The sequence below is a fragment of the Pezoporus flaviventris genome, unplaced genomic scaffold (genome assembly GCF_033815535.1).
Source record: "Pezoporus flaviventris isolate CSIRO_AGI_PZ_B2104156 unplaced genomic scaffold, CSIRO_AGI_Pfla_v1 ptg000081l, whole genome shotgun sequence".
Taxonomy (NCBI): domain Eukaryota; kingdom Metazoa; phylum Chordata; class Aves; order Psittaciformes; family Psittacidae; genus Pezoporus; species Pezoporus flaviventris.
In genome coordinates, this window is record NW_026892629.1 from 2,219,349 (window position 1) to 2,239,012 (window position 19,664).

The 19,664-nt window shown below is 42.1% G+C and overlaps 1 protein-coding gene and 1 pseudogene across 4 annotated transcripts; both read left to right on the forward strand.

Annotated features, from left to right (window-relative positions):
• The first annotated feature begins 720 nt into the window (after positions 1-720).
• On the forward strand, positions 721-8,114 carry LOC133280315 (pantetheinase-like; annotated as a pseudogene).
• A 944-nt stretch (positions 8,115-9,058) lies between these two features.
• LOC133280312 (pantetheinase-like) lies at positions 9,059-19,614 on the forward strand. 4 transcript variants are annotated; one of them, XM_061474909.1, is made up of 8 exons: positions 9,059-9,414; positions 11,844-12,083; positions 12,176-12,306; positions 14,163-14,355; positions 15,777-16,068; positions 16,748-17,121; positions 18,846-19,016; positions 19,265-19,614. In XM_061474909.1, exons 2-8 carry the CDS (start codon positions 11,871-11,873, stop codon positions 19,391-19,393), a joined length of 1,503 nt encoding a protein of 500 aa, XP_061330893.1. In that variant the 5' UTR covers positions 9,059-9,414; positions 11,844-11,870; the 3' UTR covers positions 19,394-19,614. The 4 variants fall into 4 exon arrangements, with proteins under 4 accessions (XP_061330893.1, XP_061330892.1, XP_061330891.1 ...); XM_061474908.1 differs by lacking the exon at positions 9,059-9,414 and adding an exon at positions 9,725-9,864; XM_061474907.1 differs by lacking the exon at positions 9,059-9,414 and adding an exon at positions 9,744-9,875.
• The last annotated feature ends 50 nt before the right edge of the window (positions 19,615-19,664 follow it).

Below are 19,664 nucleotides of genomic sequence, written 5' to 3' on the forward strand. Positions count from 1 at the left end.
CCTCAGCTGTGGGAAACATCATTTAATTTGTTCTGGAGCCCACAGCTCAGCCTTAGAAAGGGTTCTGTGTGCTACCTGTTTTTCTATAAATAGTACAAAATGGTCTTGCCTTAGCAACTTACAATGGGTTTCTCTTGTGAGTAGCTGCTGGAATTACATGATAAGTACTTCTTTGTCTGCCAGAGCCCTTCCAGGGGCAAGCAAGAACTGCTCTGGTAGCCAGCAGAACTGTGAAGCATCAGGGTATCAAAGGGCAGGCTTCCCCTGCTAGCACTCTGGCAATAGATCCCTCTCCTTTTGTATCAGGTGTTAAGACTTTACTAAAACCTCAACTTATGATGAAGTGCTGACTCTGCCAGTTCCAATGGTGAGGCAGGTGAGAAGGAGCTGAGAGGGCTGGAGGTAGGTGTGAGGTGCACAAGATGCAGGCTTGTAGACAGGAGACTTAATTAGCTCTCTTTGTGAAATGTTTGCTTACCTGACTTGTGCTGTTAGGACTTGAATTGGTTGGGATTGCCAGAAAGAGCACAAATGCCTTTGAAATTAGAGCTGTCCTGCAATGCATGAACTGGAGCAGACCTCTAGTAGAAACTAGAAAGGCCTAACGAACCCCTCTAGCTTTCTGGGAACACATCTCCCCTCTTCTTTCTTTCATGTACACAATGGATGGGAAATTGAAGAGGAATCCTGGTTTCCAGTTGCTCAGAGCAACTCACGAGCATGTTCTGCCGTGATTATCCAGGGGTCCTGCAGCTAATAGTTAAAGCAGAGCAGTCGGCTCTCCTGTGGGAAACTCAGCAACCCCCTGGCTAGTGCTGTGCTTGTCTCATGCAGTGGCAGGTCTAAATACCCATCTGCTGTTACTAACACAGTTTTACCATATGTGAAGCTGCAATAAGTAGGAACCGTACCAGGAACAAATGCACGTGGCTAGATCAGAGCAGCCCTGAGCTGGGGCAGCACAGGTAGTGCCTGTGCAGCAGCAGTGATCTCAGGGCCCGCTGCCTGCCTCCAGTGCCCTCCCACTGGCCAGGAGTTTGGCAATGCTGCCCTTCACTGAGATTTCCCAAACTCTGGCTTGTTATCCAGCTGTGACCTTTGCTTGCCTTGTGCTGCATTACTACAGCAATGCCACACGTGCATCATTCACAGGTCTGGCAGGCAATGCATTTCTTTGCAGCACAGTGGTGACTTCTCCAGTGGAGCAAGGCAAAGTTGCTGTCTTCTTGTGGCTCTCTTGCCTGTGATGTGTGTGAGACTTTCCGGGCAGGGGGAAGGCATCTCCTGATGCTGACTTACTGCTGCTCGGGGGAATTCCCAGGTTTTCTGCAAGAATTTCATTTAAAGTCCCTGACTTTGCTTGTCCCCATCCTCCTGCTGGGTGACTTCCAGGCTCCAGGCTCATGCCTCTGCTGTGCTTTTGGTGCTGTTTGCTCTGGAGGCCTGTACCCTGGATGGCTACATCGCAGCTGTCTATGAGCACAGTGTGGTGTTGTCAGAGGACACTGAAGTGCCAGTTTCTCCTGAGGAGGCCTTGATCCTGATGGACAAAAATCTGGCAATTTTGGCAGTGGCCATAAAAGAGGCTGCCAGACAGGTAATTATGATTCATTACAGACATTTATTTATCTTCTTAATGGTCTTTTTTGGGCTTCTGTTTTGGTATCAGGATGCCCCCGTCATTGTGACACCTGAAGACGGAATTTATGGCTGGGTCGTCACAAGAGAAACAATCTACCCTTATCTTGAGGATATCCCAGATGCACAGGTGGGCTGGATTCCCTGTGCTGATCCTGGAAGGTATTGTTCCTGCTTTGTATGGGGAATGGTCCAAGGAGAAAGACGGCTACTGTTAGAGTGGTTGTTGATAGTTTTATATATCTTGGAAGAGCTGCTATGAAATGAATCAAGGTTGGGCATCCTGTAGTTGCCATAAATAACTTTAGACAGCTTCCTTCCTCATTTTTATCTGTCTTTTTTTTCTCAGTATATTTCTTTTTATTTTACTTAGTTTACTCGGAAAGGTTGAGATTTATTTCAAACAAAACCAAAAAACTTACAGAATCTACTTTTCAGTAACGTATTCCATGCGCGTTTTAGAAAATGTTTAAGATACAGGAATATTAGGACTATTTATGAATAAAATAGCGGCTATTATGGCAAACATGTACTGCACGATTTCAAACATATTTTTTAATCATGATTTGGTAGGCTTTTTATCCTGTCATTTTCCTTAATAAATGGCACCATTTTTTGAAGCTTCAGTGTTTGGCAAAAGAGAACAAAATGCACCACAGAAGAAGCAAATCCTATGCTACTTCTGCACAGCAGCCAAATTGAGAGCTGAAGTAGAATGGGTGAGATTAGCCCTGTGTTGGTGTCACATCAGTGCTGTGCTGCACACTAGCAGCAGAAAGGAGACTCGAAGCTGCAAGAAAGCTCCTGTTTGCCTGAGTTAATGTTAGGTGAAGCTGGAGTTTCAACACACTGAGCTTGGAAGCACAAAACCACTGCCTTCTGTTGAATAGCAGAAAATGAGAATCTCTTATTAGATATGACTAACTTAAACCTATAATTCATGTGATCTGGAGTTTCAGTGTTGGTATTTTTATGGATTAACTGATTTTATATTTTATATCCTTTCTTTCTTCCCTGCTGTTAAAGTTTGCTCCCTCACTTGTGCTGGAAAGACTGAGCTGCCTGGCAAGAAATAACTGTGTCTATGTGGTTGTGAATATGGGAGACAAGAAGCTGTGTAATTCCAGTGATGCAAGGTGCCCAAGCGATGGTCACTGTCAGTACAATACCAACGTTGTCTTTGGCTTGAAGGAAAACTGGTGGCTCGTTATCACAAGGTAAGATGATTTTACAATGTTCAGGGGTGCATCATCCTCTAGTGATTAAAGGTATGAAACAAAAGCTCCTTCCCAGGCTTAAATGTATTTGTACATGGAGTCATTATAGAGCAGGTGTCAGGGGGCAGGTAAGGCCACTGCATTAAGATAAGGAAGTGCAAGGTCCTACATCTGGGTCGTAGCAATCCCAGGCACAGCTACAGGTTGGGCAGAGAAGAGATTCAGAGCAGCCCTGCAGAGAAAGACTTGGGGGTGTTGGTTGATGAGAAAATGAACATGAGCTGGCAGTGTGTGCTTGCAGCCCAGAAAGCCAACCGTATCCTGGGCTGCATCAAAAGGAGCGTGACCAGGAGGTTGAAGGAGGTGATCCTGCCCCTCTACTCTGCTCTTGTGAGACCTCACCTGGAGTATTGTGTGCAGTTCTGGTGTCCTCAACATAAAAAGGACATGGAACTGTTGGAACAAGTCCAGAGGAGGGCCACGAGGATGATCAGGGGACTGGAGCACCTCCTGTATGAAGATAGGCTGAGAAAGTTGGGGCTGTTCAGCCTGGAGAAGAGAAGGCTGCGTGGAGACCTCATAGCAGCCTTCCGGTATCTGAAGGGGGCCTATAGGGATGCCGGGGAGGGACTCTTCATTAGGGACTGTAGTGACAGGACAAGGGGTAACGGGTTAAAACTTAAACAGGGGAAGTTTAGATTGGATATAAGGAGGAAATTCTTTCCTGTTAGGGTGGTGAGGCACTGGAATGGGTTGCCCAGGGAGGTTGTGAATGCTCCATCCCTGGCAGTGTTCAAGACCAGGTTGGACGAGGCCTTGGGTGACATGGTTTAGTGTGAGGTGTCCCTGCCATGATTCTATGGTTCTGTGTTTTCATTCCTGCTATTCTAAATTTAATAGCAAATAATTAAATTAATTAAATGTCAATGAGCCCCCTATTTTTCCTGTTTTTCAATAGGGAGTGACACATGAGATATTCAAACATTAATGTCCTAAACTCTTGCAAACTAAATACAAATCCTCTTTGCTGGTATAGATCAGAACCACGGATATTTGTGCTTGACTTCTCTTGCAGTGGTATGAAGTGTCCTTTTAGAAATTAAGATATAGCATGTTCACAAACATATTCTCCGTTACTTGAATTTAAATGAATATTGTATTCAATATTAGTCTGATTTAAGTGGTTTGATTTCTTTTCTAAAATATTTGTCTCCATTCCTTCCTTTCTATGAACAGTACAACCTTTTTGTGACAGAGAAACAGTTTAATTACCCTAAGGATCCAGAATTTGTGACTTTCAATACATCTCTTTGGCTACTTAGGCATTTTCACTTGTGCAGACATACTCTAACACGACCCAGCTGTGGTCTTGGCAAGTAGATTTCAGGTTGACACCATTCTGTTGCCAACTGCTTGGGTTAACACTCTTCCACTGCTGTCAGTGGTCCAGTTTCACTCAGCCTGGGCCATGGGAATGGGCATCAATTTTTTTTCAGCAAATTTGCACAACTCCACTTTAGATGTGACAGGTAATGTGATATTGCTCTAATTGATCTTGTTGATGTGGGCAACATTTATATCCATGTATTGAGTCTGCCTGAGCAGAAGTTCCCATCAGCTTTAGGCATGCATATGTATCAACAGGATTAGGACAAAAAAACCTGTACATATAAAAAGGAAATCAAAATGTGATTTATAAGAACTCAGAAATGCTTAAGTTGATTAGAACACCTTTAGTTATTTGTTAAATGAGTTTATACATGTGATTCTTCATCTTCTGTCCCTGGTGTTTATCGGTGTTTTGGTCATGTGAAGGCCCAAACTTTTTTTCTCCACTAGGTGGAAACCTAACTCTGAAATATTCTTGTGAGTCCTGAAAAGCACTTCAGGGCTGGATTTCTTGCCTCAAGTTTTCTTTGCAGGCTCAGTTTTCACTGTATGTTTTTCCTGAGCAGATACAAAGAAGCCCCACACGAGTTGTGTGGGAATGTGCTTGCAGAAGTGAAACTTATTGGTTGTGTTAAACTGTAGCCCTAAACTTTGCTTTCCAAATAAGAGCAGATGTGGGCTGTTCCTTTAGTTCTCAGTCATTGGTGACCCTGTGTGACACAACTCACATCCTTTATGGATAGGTTTTACTCAGGGGTAAAGATCTGTGTATTTTTGTAAAGAGGTTGCATAAAGATGTGACTTCTAGTAATATCTTTTCCTTACTGATTTTTTTTTTTTTTCTTTTTACTTGATGGTTTTACCATTCATTTTAATCAGAAATACTGAATTCTAATGCAGCTAAACTCAATAAGAAATGTATAAATTCAGCCACTTAAATCATATACAATGGCATATAATAACATGCTAATCTTGTCTCTTACAATATATGAAACATCAAAGCTTGGTCTGCTTTTCACTGGTTGGAAAAAGCATTGGGTTAGGATTGTGGTCTGTGAAGCTTAATTTAGTTTCAAAACAGTTGGTAAGCATTAGAATAAAATTTGGCACATGTATAATTAGGGAGGAATGCTTACTTGTCCCATGCACTTCCTTTCAGATTAAAAGCTTTCGGGTGTTCTGTGTTTGCAGGGAGTGGTATTTATGCCCCAGATGGTCTGAAAGCATTTTTTTACAACACAGAAATGGAAAATGGTCACCTTTTGGTGACAGAACTGATCTCATGCCCACGTCTCTCGCCTGACTATCCCACTTCTGTTAACTGGAAACTGTATGCCAGCAGGAACGAACAGCTTCCATCAAACAAGCACTGTTTAAGTGCGGTCATTTACCATAATCTCTTCTCCTTCATGGAACTCCCAGAACCTGAGGGAAATTGTGCTATTTGCCATCAGGATCTCTGTTGCCATCTTAGTTACAAGATGGTAGAGAAGCAGAAAGATGACATTTATGTTCTGGGTGCCTTTGATGGCCTACATATTGTTGAAGGAGAGTATTATTTGCAGGTAAAGGGTTTTTTGTTCTTTTGACAGTGGGGAGGCTGCAATATTCTCTTTGCACACCATTTGCATTTGTCTTATTTTTGATTGAGAGGGGTTAAGAGGAGGCTTTTTTTAGGTCTCCCTGAAACCACTTTTTTTCATGATGCATTTTGACTTCATTAAGGTTGTTGACCCTGCTTTTCTGTCTGTGTTATGAATGATGAAAGCAAAGGCCCTGAGTTGACCCTATGCTATAACACTTCAAGAATGACAGGTCACCCAGCAGTTTTGGCAAGCACAGACCAAGATGGGTACATATGCTTCTCTGTGCTGATTGTAATTCCTAGAACATGTCTTGCGTAAGTTGGTCTTCAGGTTTTGCAGGTTATAGGTTTGGCAGGATCTATTGCTGAGGGGAGACCGTATCGTTCTCTACAAGTACTTGAAAGGAGGTTGTAGTGAGGTGGGGTTTGGTTTCTTCTCCCAAGTAACAAGTGATAGGACAAGAGGAAGTGGCCTCAAGTTGCACCAGGGGAAGTTTAGATTGGGTATTAAAAATTTCTTCACCAAAAGTGTTGTCAGTTACTGGAACAGGCTACCCAGGAAAGAGGTGGAGTCACCATCACTGGAGGTATTTAAAAGATGCATAGATGTGGTGTTTAGGGACATGGTTTAGTGGTGGACTTGGCAGTGCGGGTTAATAGTTATACTCAGTGGTCTTAAAGGGGTTTTCCAACTTAAAGAATTCTATGGTTCTGAGATCCTAAAGAGGTTTCCATATATGTGTACAAAAGGGAGATAAGATTGTAGAGTTCTCCTTGTCTTCATAGGGATGCTCTTGTCACAAGAAAGCTGTTTTCTGCTCTGTGATTTTACTGTTGTGCTGATGTGATTCTCTAACATGTAGTTGTCTAACAAAATTAAGAAACTAACTATGGACATAACATTTGTAATCATATGACTTGTCAGTGTATTGATTCTATTCAATTTTGCTCTTATGCTTTTTTTGAAGTGCTCTATCTTTGTCTTTTCTCTGTAACTTTGAAGTATTCCCATTAGAGTAGGCAAAAAAGTATGCCTTCAGTTTTTTTAGGAGACTCAGGAAGAGCTGAAGTAACTTCCCTAGGTCACAAACTGTTCCACATCTATGACTAAATACATTATGCATTATGCATGAGTGCACACAGAACTTACAAACACTTGTGGATACACAGACACCGCTCTGCTGCAGTGTCCGTGTAAATAACTGGCAAAGTAAGTGCTGGCAAAGAACTGTCTTTTTACAAAGTTTAAAGTGCCCCCCACCTCTTGCTCTAAATAAACGGGTAAATGTATTGGATTATTTGTTCATCATGGCAGATTTTCTTATAATCAAATCCACCTCTTGACTGTTGAAAGCTTAGCAGTATTTTGCCTTTCTGTATCTTCCTCCCCACAGATATGCACACTGCTCAAGTGCAAGAGCACAGATCCAGAAACGTGGGCAGCCGGTGGAGACAGCTCAGACAAAGTTTGAGATGTTCTCCCTCAGCGGCACTTCTGGCACCAACTATGTCTTACCAGAAGTCTTGTGCAGTGGGGTGCAGCTGGCCCCCGGGGAATTCGAAGTAATGGAACACCCTTGTGAGTTGTCTGACTTGTAACACAAATGGTCAAAAAGCCACTATAAAACACAGGAGCAACTTGGTAGTTATCAGTGTTCTGTATTTCAGTAACTGGCTGGAGTTCAAGGCAGCTTTACTTCTGCCTGATTTTCTTGGTTGTATCAATACAGGAGGTTCATTTTGCCGATTCCCTTCTTCCCTGTCCCCTCAAATCCCCTAGAATAAAATATTGCTCAAGACAGAACTAGTTTTTCTCAGACTTTGTAGTAGCTCCAGGTAAGCTATCACATCTCTCACCTAGGTCAACATTTCTGAATGTATTATTTTGTGTTTGCTACACACAAGTGCTGGTTTGCTGAGGTTCCTGTTTATTTCACTTTTCCACAACTACGTGCTAACTGATGGACATCTGATTAAGTCAGATTAGTATATCAAAACCAGTTATGAGTGTAACACTCCTTGGGAGATGGTATGAAAAGGACCCTCCACACACAGAGCAAGGTTCTCCATGATTTCACTGCAGATCCTTTAAGATCTCATCTGCTTGTCTGTGTACCACTAATTAATCATAATAAATCATAATGTCAATTGATGTTAATTAATGTTAATACATACAATTATAATGACATTTTGTTTATCAAGTTGCCTTATCTATCAGTGTAGTCACTGCACATTGATTTGTTGACTTGATTTTGCAGCAAAAATTTATTACTGCCGGACAGTTCTGCATGTTTTTATATAATAGTTTAGGTTGTCGTAGGCTTCACCTTGACACTGGGGACAATAGAAAGTAAATTCCTCTGACTTTACTGGTGTATGGTTCAGGTACTTGAGAGTGGCATGTGGCCCAATAGCACCCAACTTTTTATTCTTTGAAATTTTCGGTGGAGTATTAGAGGTCATTTCCACAGCACCGTCCCACCCCAGCTCTGAGCATCTGAACAGGTGCTTTCCTAAACCAGAGGCTGGCAGAACCTTTGAAGGCTGATGGTTGAACTTTTGTAATTTGCTCTGAAAAATACAACAAGCCTTGAAAACAAAAACCCCTGTTTTTCAAAAAGCAGCTATTCAACCCGTCGCACAGTGTAATGTGTCATCATGCCATGCCCCAGCTTACGGTTGGAGGAGTCTTCTTGGATCTTTCTGGCCATAGTTTCAGGGTGTGGAAAATTTCCTTTCCATGAAACTATCGATAACTGTGTCACCTTTTTCAAGTGGCCAGGTGGGTCCTTGTCAGAAATTCTCAAAGTGAGAAATTTCACAGGTGCACATCTGTCTTGCCATGAAATGTTTGCTCATGATGGTGCGAGGGAGAGTCAAGGCTTTGCAGGCAGGTGTTGGGAAAGGCTGAAGAACGGCTTACACAGGTTGAACTCACTCACGTATGTGTGGGTGCGGGTCCTGCAGACTGTACTTCCTAAGCAAGTGGACTGGATTACTTCATGTGGCACAAATAAGATTGTTATGTGCAATTAATTCAGTTGTCTATTCTGCAGTTTTATTTAGAAATAAAAACATTGTTCACATTTAATTTGACCACTGTCATAGAAAAATGGACTTGCAGGATGCAAGATACAGTGTTTCTGAACAAAGTCAACATTGTAAACACAAGATTTTAGTCTGTAAACGTATTAAATTGTAACTCTCTACAATTCATATAATAGAAGTCGTGGAAAACACTCTGCTTGTTTGGGGAGAAAAAATACTGTAGCATTACATTTGTATCCGCACCCTAGGACATGGTGCCCTCTTACAGCTAAGCAACATAACTATGTGCTCTGGCTAAAAATGAGTAGCTTTTGTTTTCCTCAGCCCTGCTGCGCATGTCCTCACTTATTTGTAATGATTGAATGGTTGAAAGTGTGACCCTTCACACAGACTTCTCCACAGCAAGATTAACCCTTTGAATAAGGAGTTGTCTTCCACACAGACTCTCTTAGCACAAGGGGCAGGACCACAGTCTGAAGACAGACTACCTCTACAGCTAAGCTGATTTAGCATCAAATTGCATCCTATTTCACAAAAGTAAGTCCTCAGATAACCACCATCCTCAGGCAGTTACAGAGGCTGGGGGAAGAATACAGTACAGGGGTGGGGAGAGTGGATTGGGAGGGTGGAGGTGTGAAAAGCAGAGGGAACTCTAGATAAGCATCCTGGTTTTGTCTGGGATAGAGTTAATTTTCTTCCCAGTAGCTGGTGCAGTGCTCTCTTTCAGTTTTAGCCTGAGAACAATGCTGATATCACACTGATGTTTTAGTTGTTGCTAAGTAATGTTTACTCCAACCAAGGACTTTTCAGTCTCTCATGCTCTGCCAGGGAGGAGGGGCATGGGAAGCCGGGAGGAAGCAGAGACAGGACACCTGACCCAAGCTAGCCAAAGGGCTACTCCATACCACAGCATGTCACACCCAGTATATAAACTGGGGGGAGTTACCTGGGAGGGACTGGTCGCTGCTCTGGTCAGGCTACGTATCTGTTGGCATATGGTGAGCAATTATATTGTGTAGCACTTGTGCTTATGTACCCTTCTAGTTTTATATTCTCTCCCTTTGTTATTCTGTTATAATTATTGTTATTAATAATAGTAGCATATTGTACTTCAGTTACTAAACTGTTCTTACCTCAACCTGTGGGTTTTACATTCTTTTGCTTCTCTTCCCCATCCCACCCGGGACAGGGAGGGGGGAATGAGTGAGCGGCTGTATGGTACTTGGTTGCCACCTGGGTTTAAACCAAGACGGTAAGTTTCCTCTTACATTGCCCACAGCCATGTGTAGCCAGGACTGTTGTAGTTTCATTCATTTTTATTTTGTGGGTTCAGTGGGTTGTTTTAGTTAGCATTAGTTCCTTGTTCCTGGGTGAGATCCCAGTTGTGCAGGCAAGAGGTGGTGGTGCCTGCTGGAACAGAGGCAGACAGGGATGCCTCCTTCCCACTGTATGACAGACACACACACACACACACACACACACCCCCCCACAGTGTAACTTGGACTTTGCAGGGCAGTACACTGGCCCTGCACTTGTTAACTTTTCCTGCTCAGCCCTGCCAGGGTAGTCACCTTTCTGGACTGACTGGTGTCCTCGCTGTTGCTAAATGAGGGAGCATTTACTGCTTCCTCCTTCAGACTTCTGTCTGATTATTGTTAATGTGACTCAATCCATACCTCATTTGGTAAGGAAAACAGGGGTGGGAGGAAAGGTTTTCAAGCTACATTACTTCAATTATCACTGAAATTTCTGTTGTAGCCTTTTAAAGGCTCATATTTAAAGTTACTAAATGAGTATGCTGTGTCTAGTAATGTATGTAGAGAAGTACTTAGAGATGAACATTACCAGATGTGAGTCAATGTTCCTAATGGTTGAAATCCTCAGTCAGTGCTACTCTTGCAGGGAACTGTCTGGTGCTTGCATTCACCCACATGTCTTTCTTTTCTATAATGCTCTGTAGAAAAAGAGCTGTACAATGTGAAGCACTACAATGACAGTTTGCTGTAGCTGAAGGCAGCCTGTTCTGCTTCCCAGTATTCAGGAACCCTTTTCCAAATCAGAACACCGCAACTACTAGAAAGTAAAAAAATTGAAAATATCGTAGGTGAAAAATGCATTTGAACTGAACTGAAGATTAAAAATGAAGGCTTCTCAATACATAGCATGTTTCTGAGGACAAGAAAGGTGAGCAGAGGTGAAGGCATGCCACTGCATCTGATGAGCTAGCCCTGTCTTCTGCTTCGGCCTAGTGGCAGCCAGGCAATGGGTACTTGCCTGCCTGATTTCAGAGGAAAACATTCTCTCCAGATGCATATTTTCTGGTGGAAAGCCGTTGAAGGTGATGTACAGCTAAACAGAAGCAGCTGTGAGAGCAACTGGAATGCGAATGCATGCAAGGGCCAGTTCTGTTGCTGGCTTAAGTGTATTACATCTAAATACAGTGAGATGCTAATGCAGATTTTGGTCTAAAGAAACTCAGGGAAACAAGCTGCACATACTGACATATAGCACAGGAACTGGGGAATATGAAGACATCTTCTTTAGGAATAAAGGATTCTTTAAGACCCTCACTCTTGTGTCTTAAACTTCACAGAAACCTAGCTCCAGGGGTGACACATCCACCTTTCACCTGGATATCAGAATTGAGCCAACATAGATAGCAAAAGTCTATTGCAATCAATGACAGAGAAAAGTGTAACAAAAACAGGACCGTTCTTTCTAGCCAAGTGTTTAATGATTTATTTTTATATTGACAGAATTAGTCATGGCTTAGCCCAGTTTTTCAGTCTCGTTCAGTTGCAACATCCCTACTGTGTACTGTTCTAGCTTCCCACATGTCACCAGTGACACTTGATTCCAAAGTAATGCTTTGAAAGGCCAGCACTTCCTCCCTCCTTCAAAGTTAAACTTTGTCCCTCTTGCTTTTCTATGCATGCTCTTTTGTACTGTTTGTCCACAACTCAAAGCATTCTAGGAGCTGCGAGGCACCAGCCATGCTCCTGTCCCAGCCTCTCCTGCACGCTGCGGTGTTTGCACTCACAGTCCTACAGGCCCTTGCCTCCGACACCTTCATTGCAGCCGTCTATGAGCATGCCGTCATCCTGCCAACTGCTGTTATTAAGCCTGTTTCTCCTGACAATGCTTTGGCCCTGATGAACAGCAACATGGATGTCTTGGAAGAGGCCATCAAGGAAGCCGCCCAGCAGGTACTAGGTGTATCGTGAGTGCTGTCAAGTAGTGTTTTCTGCCCCTGGTTGTCTGTTGATGGGTGACTTCTTAATGGAGCCTGTTGTGCCAGGGTGCCCACATCATTGTGACTCCTGAAGATGGCATTTACGGCTGGCGCTTCACAAGAGAAACCATCTACCCGTACCTGGAGGATATCCCAGATCCAGCGGTGAACTGGATTCCCTGCACTGACCCCACAAGGTGATTTCTTCTGCATTTATCTATGTGCTTTTAAGCTAGTGTTTTATGGAGTCACGCATGAGCTGCTCCTAGGAAGTGCCTAAGAACTAGCACTTTTGATGTGATAGTAAGTTTCAATTAAAGTTGCATATGAACGTAAGTTACATGATAAAATATATAACATGTCCATGACTGATGAGAGAACCCTATTAATTTATTTTTTTTAATTAGAAACTTTAAAGAGAAATTCAAACAATATAGAGAATTTGGGTTACTGAATGTAGAGGAAATGTCCCTTTTTTTTTTGCACGTTGAAAAGTTTTGATGCCAAAATATTCTGCTTCTCATTTGCTTTTATTTTTTCACACTATTTTGAATAGAACTGATGACTGTAAATTCTTAGCACTATTTTTTATTTGTTTTGTTAGTTTGTTTGGTTTTTTTTACAAATGCCATGTTAAGACAGAAGCACACATACCATTTTTGTGGACAGCCAAGAACTAGTTTCTGAGCAGCTAATAGCAGAGCTGGTGAGGTTAGTGAGGTTAGTAGTCAAAGTCCAAACTTCCAATTGATACTAACCCATAAATTTCCCATGTTATTTTTTCACAATTAAGATAAGATACAGTCTGAATTGCTAGAGTCTCAGCACTGCAGAACATGATCTGTCATTTAAGCATCAAGTTTCAGCAGGGACAAGCTAACTTATAGATGAGCGCTGGACTTCAAATCCATACAGCACGCAATAGTTGCGCAGCCGTGGAACTAGAGCTGTGGTCTGCCTTTTAACCATGGCTTTCTGCACCTGCTCAATGATGATCTACTTAGAGCATGTCATTACATCTGAGGATGTAATTCCTCAGTGGCCCAGGAAGAAGATTCACAGTGGGAAGAAATGCAGGATGTGCAATTTTTCGCTGAGACATAAGTAGCTAAAATATGCAGAGTCTTCAGTGGATGTGGGGTGGCAGCATGTCTAACCAGGTGTTATTCTAGTTATTGGTAGAATCATGTAATGTTTTGGGTTGGAAGGGACCTGAAAGCACATCCAGTTCCAACCCCCCCTGCCATGGGCAGGCACCTTCCACTAGACCAGGTTGCTCAAAGCCCTGTCCAACCTTGAACACTACCAGGGGTGGGACATCCATGACTTCTTTGGGCAATCTGTGCCAGTCTGTTCTTCACACAGCTATTTTTTGTGAAGGTGGTCTGTGTGTCTCTTCACTATTCTAAAGCAGGTTTTTCATTAGCAGCTTATGGGAATGTAATGCCTGCCATTACAGTCTGGCATGTCCTATTCCTTGGTGCTATATATGTATCCTACATGCTGGTCCTCCTGTGTGGCCCATGCACACCTTGCAAAGAGATATGCATTGCCACCTTACAGAGGCATATGACTACTTTCTTTCTGGCCTGTTATGGGCACTTCATTTCACAGCTCAACTCTGCTCCATGTATTGAGGGCCCAGAGTTACTGTCCTCAGATGCCACCTTGCCAGGCACTAAGATATTCTCTTGTGTGACACCAACTTATTCTCTTCCTCTGCTCAGTGATTCCTCTCCTGCTCGTTCCCAGCCCTAGAATTATCTGCTTGCTGCAGTGCATGTTCTGGGTACTGAGGGGTTCTGACAGGCCGCACCAGGGTGGCATGTTCCTCTGGATGCCACTGAGAGAGCTCCAGAACCTACACCTACAGGTGCAGGAAACAACCTGAGGAAGTGCTGCAGCAACCCTAAGTATCTGCCTGACCTGCCATGACTGCTGGATTGGAGGAGCTGCCTATGAGCCCTCAGCACTCCAGTGATGGACACCACTGGTAGCACAGATTTTGTCAGCCTTTTTGTTTTTTTTATTTCTATTCCCTAAAATACATCAGATTTGCTCCTGCTCCAGTGCAGGAACGACTCAGCTGCATGGCCAGGAATAACTCCATCTATGTGGTTGCAAACATTGGGGACAAGAAGCCTTGTAACTCTAGTGATCCCAGCTGCCCCAAGGATGGTCGCTATCAGTACAACACTGATGTCGTCTTTGACCCAGAGGGAAAACTGGTGGCTCGTTACCATAAGGTAAAGTGGCCCTGGAAAATCAGGAGCTGTTTTTCAACTACTTACAAAATGTCTCAATTTAGCAGGAGAATTAAATGCCAGTCATTGTCTGTGGCAGAGTTTTGCTTCTGGTAATAGTAATCTAAAAGAATATCTCCCTTGCTGTGAATTGTTGACTCCAAATTTGCATTTACTGTATGTTTCTCAAAATATACTCAAATGAAAAATGACTGCTCAGGTCTGGTTTAGTGGCATATGGTTTTGGTCAACTTCCTCAGTTCATTAACTCCCTATTACTGGAAAACCTGCTCCTTAAGCAGCTTTAGTTTTCAGTGCCAGGTTTCCACTGGCCTACCCCTTCATGTTCCAGGTTTTAAAAAGTTCATCTGCATCTTGTCTTACATGAGTAGTCTGATTTAAAGAAGAGAGGCCCTTTGCTGTATATTTATTTTTTGATAATGTTTCAGCACAGTTCTAGCACAGAACTATCTGGACAAAACCGTAGACCTAAGCTAGGTGCAAAAAGAGATGATGGCATTAAAACATTGCACCCAATGAAAGTAGCTTCTTTCAGTTCTATGTGCCTACCTGCAAGGTCCATCAGGATAGTTTGGAGGCCGTGTGCCAGATAGCATGCTGACATGGCTAAACTGAAGTCAGTTATTTATTTAATGCCCTTCAGGCACAGTATTTCACCTGATTCTTCAGAGACGGTGCCAAGATATTTCTCTGCGAGCAAGCTGGGTGAAGGGGACACTGATAATGCAAGTCTGATCCCCCATGTGCCACTGAATTAGAAGCTCAGTAAACCTGAACCTCTCTTCTGGCTCAGTGAACGTGTTTATTGTCCAGGCCACCTTGAGATTAAAGGACTGTTTTAGTAAACGTGAATGTGAAGGAAGAAGGAAAATGTTGGAAAGCTGAGAATGTCAAAACTTGCGTTTTTCTTTTGGTTGAGATCATCTGCCTCTTCCCCGTCACCGCAGCCTTTATTTTCTTCTCTGCTCTGCAGTCTTCAGTACTGTCTTATGCTTTCTGCTGGTGCTGTGTGCTCCCAGTCCTTCTTGTCTGGTCACCAATTGTGTCTCTTGGCACCAGATCTCACATGCTCCTCTTCCATTATTCTCTCTCTTCTGTGTGTTTTTTGGTTCACCAGAATTGCAAACTAGCTGGGGAGTGTGGAAAGATTACTTTCATGGGAGTTGCAGGTGGCTGACACCGACAGACCTGCAGTTGCTTTCCTAGCTAGATGCCAGGGCAATGTGTGTCTCCCCATATTCACCTTTTGGGCACTACGGTGATCATGTAACTTTACCCGGACTTCCTACATGTGAAGGCTTAAAACAGAAGCTCTTCTGTTTCAAAAAACTTCTCAGGTCATTTAGGGGATTGCAGTAAGTGTCTTTAACCAATTCCCCCTTTTTTTTTTCCTTCCCCTGCAGTACAATCTCTTTATTCCAGAAACTCAGTTTAATTACCCAAAAGAGCCAGAAGCCATCACCTTTGAGACCCCCTTTGGAAAATTTGGTATTTTCACTTGCTTTGACATCCTCTTCCATGAACCTGCCGTGGTCCTAGTAAGCAAGTGGCAGGTGGACACCGTGCTTTTCCCAACAGCTTGGATGAACGTCCTGCCCTTTCTGACTGCGGTTGAGTTTCACTCTGCCTGGGCTATGGGCATGGGTGTCAACTTCCTAGCTGCCAATACACACCGTACCAGCATATCTATGACAGGTAATTATTTCTCACTTTGTCTGAAAAATCTTTATAACCATAAATCTCTATTCCCTGCGCTGCAAGGTGATTTGCAGAAGAATGTAGAGTATTTATCTGAAGTATTTATCTGAACAGTTTAGTCACCAAATTTTAAACCTGATAAATCCTGTTTAAAATCCTGGTGCTATACAGTGCACAACCAAACTTGTGTATTTTCTTTTCTTTGCCTTAGGTTCTTAGGATTTTCCTTTCTTTCTTTTAATGCCTCTAAACAAGTAGTTAGTTACTGCCCTTTCCACATGAGTAGAAACTGCTGAAACTTTTCCTCTCCACCTCTAAGTCTGTGATTGCATGTCAAATTGCAAATATACTTGTAAACCGCATACATGGCTTCACTTATTATGGCCAAATGAAAGACTTATTTATAGTTGTATTTAACACAGTTAGGTGGAAAAGTGTTAAAAACAAGTTTTCAGACCTATTGAGGTAACACTGCTAAGAAGTCTGCACCTAGGGAAATAAATGCTATTCTTTGCTAAAGCATGAACTGTGTACTGAGTTGCTAGTGGTCAGCTTTGGTGAGACTAAAATTTCTGTACTATTTATAAAATAGTGGATGAAATAACACTAGTGACAATCAAAAGGACAATAAGATTTTTTTTCATTCTTTTTGTACTGACCTTTGTGCTTTCCTCAGGGAGTGGTATTTATGCACCAGACGGAGCCAGAACATACTACTACAATATGAAAACTGAGGATGGTCACCTCCTTGTTGCTGAATTAGATTCACACCCTCGCCTTTCTGCTGACTTCCCACTGGCTGTCAACTGGAGCTCATATGCTTTGAGTGTTGAGAGATTCTCATCGAATGACAATGATTTCGGAGGACTCGTCTTCCATGACTGGTTCACTTTCACGGAGCTCACTAAGCCTGAGGGGAATTGCACTGTTTGCCAGAAAGACCTCTGCTGTCACTTGAGCTACAAGATGGTAGAGAAACGAGAAGATGAAGTTTATGTGCTGGGTGCTTTTGATGGGCTTCATGTTGTTGAAGGACAATACTATTTGCAGGTAATGATTCTTTGGAAGAGGGTTACTTATTTCAGGAATCGTCTTTACAGGGAGAAACCTTCAACTCTGTGGGGGGAAAAGACAATTACTTTCTTGAGTCCTGGTGTCCTATTTGTTAGCAGGAGGAAGTAGTTGATAAAACATCCAAGCATGATTACTTTTATATCCAACAGATGCAGTGGAGAGGTCTCTAAAGCTCTTTTAGGTTCCCAGAGTGCACTCACCAATTATTTAGGTGTGCAATATTTGATAAATTTAGGTCCTCTTTTTTGACTGTCTGCAGCAAGTGTCTGAATCTCCTCTGTAATCTTCATCAAAGAGTTGCTGTTAAAAAATATAAGTTTATCATATCTTTTTATGAGATAATTTGATAATTTAGAGTCACAGAGATGTTAATTTTTTACCATTTCTCAAATTACAGCAATGAAGTTTACTGAAACGGCATATGACATTTACTGGAAATGTCAACTCTTCTTCTCTTTTAATCAAATATTAGGGAAGACATAGTTTCATCCTGGTTGAGTTTGTTTAAAGCCACGTTAGAAAATCTTCTTTGCCTTCATAATTAAGTTACTGTGCCAGCAGAATATTCTTTTTTTAGTTAATTACTTCTATTTATCCACATGGTCTCTGCATAGCAGCTGGGACAGACGCCAGGATATAGGAGAAAGTCTTAGCCAGCAAACAGCTCATCTAATGCATTTAAGAAGGTACCTTGAATAAATGAATTTCTTAGAAAACTTATTGCAGTGATTGTGGAAGCTGCCAGATAGTCTCTACCAGTACTGAATTTTCTAGAGAAAACAGGAATTTCTACATTTCCTTTTTCCCCTCGGTATTTTTTTCATTTCCTCAAAACATACTGATAGAATTTTAATCTTTTTTTTTCTCTGTTCATTTACATTTTAACCCAAAACCATATTGGCTGATGAATAATACTTCTGATGTGTGCAAATGTTTCTTCTGTCTCCCAATATCTGACACAAATAGAAAAGCTCTATCACCTGTCTGCAAAACCAGCTAACATCTTTTGACTCTTCACAGGATTACTAGCTCTATTTCATATTTCTTCGTGATTTCCATAAACTTTTATCAGCTGGATAATTAACTGTAAGGGCAAAGCGAAATCATTGCCATTCTTACTTCCCTCTGTATGCTGCAACTACTAAGACAAAACTGTATCTCCCTGACATATACTGAGCAGTGTTTGGATGAAGAACATCAAATTCAGATTTCTCATGGACTGCCAGGCCATCTAATGAATTTTCATTAGCAACATATACAAATATCAGTAGGAAGACCTGTGTGTACAGTTGCACAATGTACTCATGATGAGGACTTTGTTTCATTTGTCTACAATTTCCATTCACAAAGTCATCTTACAAAGCCATGTAGGAAAGGATCATTCAACAAGAGAACTGGCAATTGGAAGAATTAGTGGAAGTGGCAGGATTAGGCTTCAGGGATGAAACAAGGTGCTCTGGCAGCACTTAAATCAGAAACAGGTTATTTCTGATTACTAAAGCAATGGAGCTCTGGAATAACCCCAATCAGATCAAAGCGTGAAAAAATATGCTGCAACTAAAAAGGAGTTGCTTAAAGATTATGAAAGAGATCCTGTGACAGTCACCTGCCCCAACACACACTGGTTTTAATGACACAAGGCTTTCCTACCGGAGTGTTTCCGTCTTGCTAAATATGTTGTTACATCTTCCTCCCCACAGATATGCACGCTGCTCAAGTGCAAGAGCACAGACCTGAACTCATGTGGGCAGCCGGTAGAGACAGCTCAGACCAAGTTTGAGATGTTCTCCCTCAGCGGCACGTTTGGCACCAACTATGTCTTTCCAGAAGTCCTGTACAGCGGGGTACAGCTGGCCCCCAGGGAGTTCCAGGTAATGGGACACCCTGCAGCTGTGTCATGCTAGGTTCTCTGTGCAGCAGTAGTGGAATAAACTGTCTCAAAGCAGCCAAAGTGAACTTGCTCATAGTGAATCATCAGATCTATTAAATAGCTTTTAATGGAGTCACTAGTTTGTATAACAGATATGGTCTGACGTATCTCTTCCTGTTTTGTCACATTTTTCTGAGCTCTTAGTATGTTCATATCTAACCATGTTCTTCTCTTACCTTTGTCAATCAGGTATTAAGTGATGGGCGCTTGATAAGTAAGACAAGACCAACAAAACCAGTCGTCACTGTGACACTTTTTGGACGGTGGTATGAAAAGGATCATCTGAAGCAAGACCCACAACTGCCAGCCTTCTCATGATATTACAAAAGCTGAAGCTGTATGCTATTAACCCTATGTCCAAATGAGATACAGCATCCTCTACTATAACAATCCCAATTATATTTCTTCTTTCCAGTTGCACAAACTTACCTATGTCCTTTGTTTAGTAATAATGCAGCACTATTATTTTACTGATACCATTTATTAAGAAGTGTCTATTTCTATATCATAAAATTACCAATCTTTTGTAGTGCAAAACAGCAGTTTTTTGTTTCTCTCTCTGTTTAACGGATTTTTTTTTTTTTTCTAG

What these genes read in the sequence shown, in the direction of transcription:
- LOC133280312 (XM_061474907.1), top strand. Translation starts at nt 9,789, where the DNA reads ATGTCACACCCAGTATATAAACTGGGGGGAGTTACCTGGGAGGGACTG. An exon ending in TGGTGGCTCGTTACCATAAG is followed by an intron (nt 14,356 to 15,776) that starts GTAAAGTGGCCC and finishes CTTCCCCTGCAG; the next exon opens with TACAATCTCTTTATTCCAGA. An exon ending in AAGGACAATACTATTTGCAG is followed by an intron (nt 17,122 to 18,845) that starts GTAATGATTCTT and finishes TCCTCCCCACAG; the next exon opens with ATATGCACGCTGCTCAAGTG.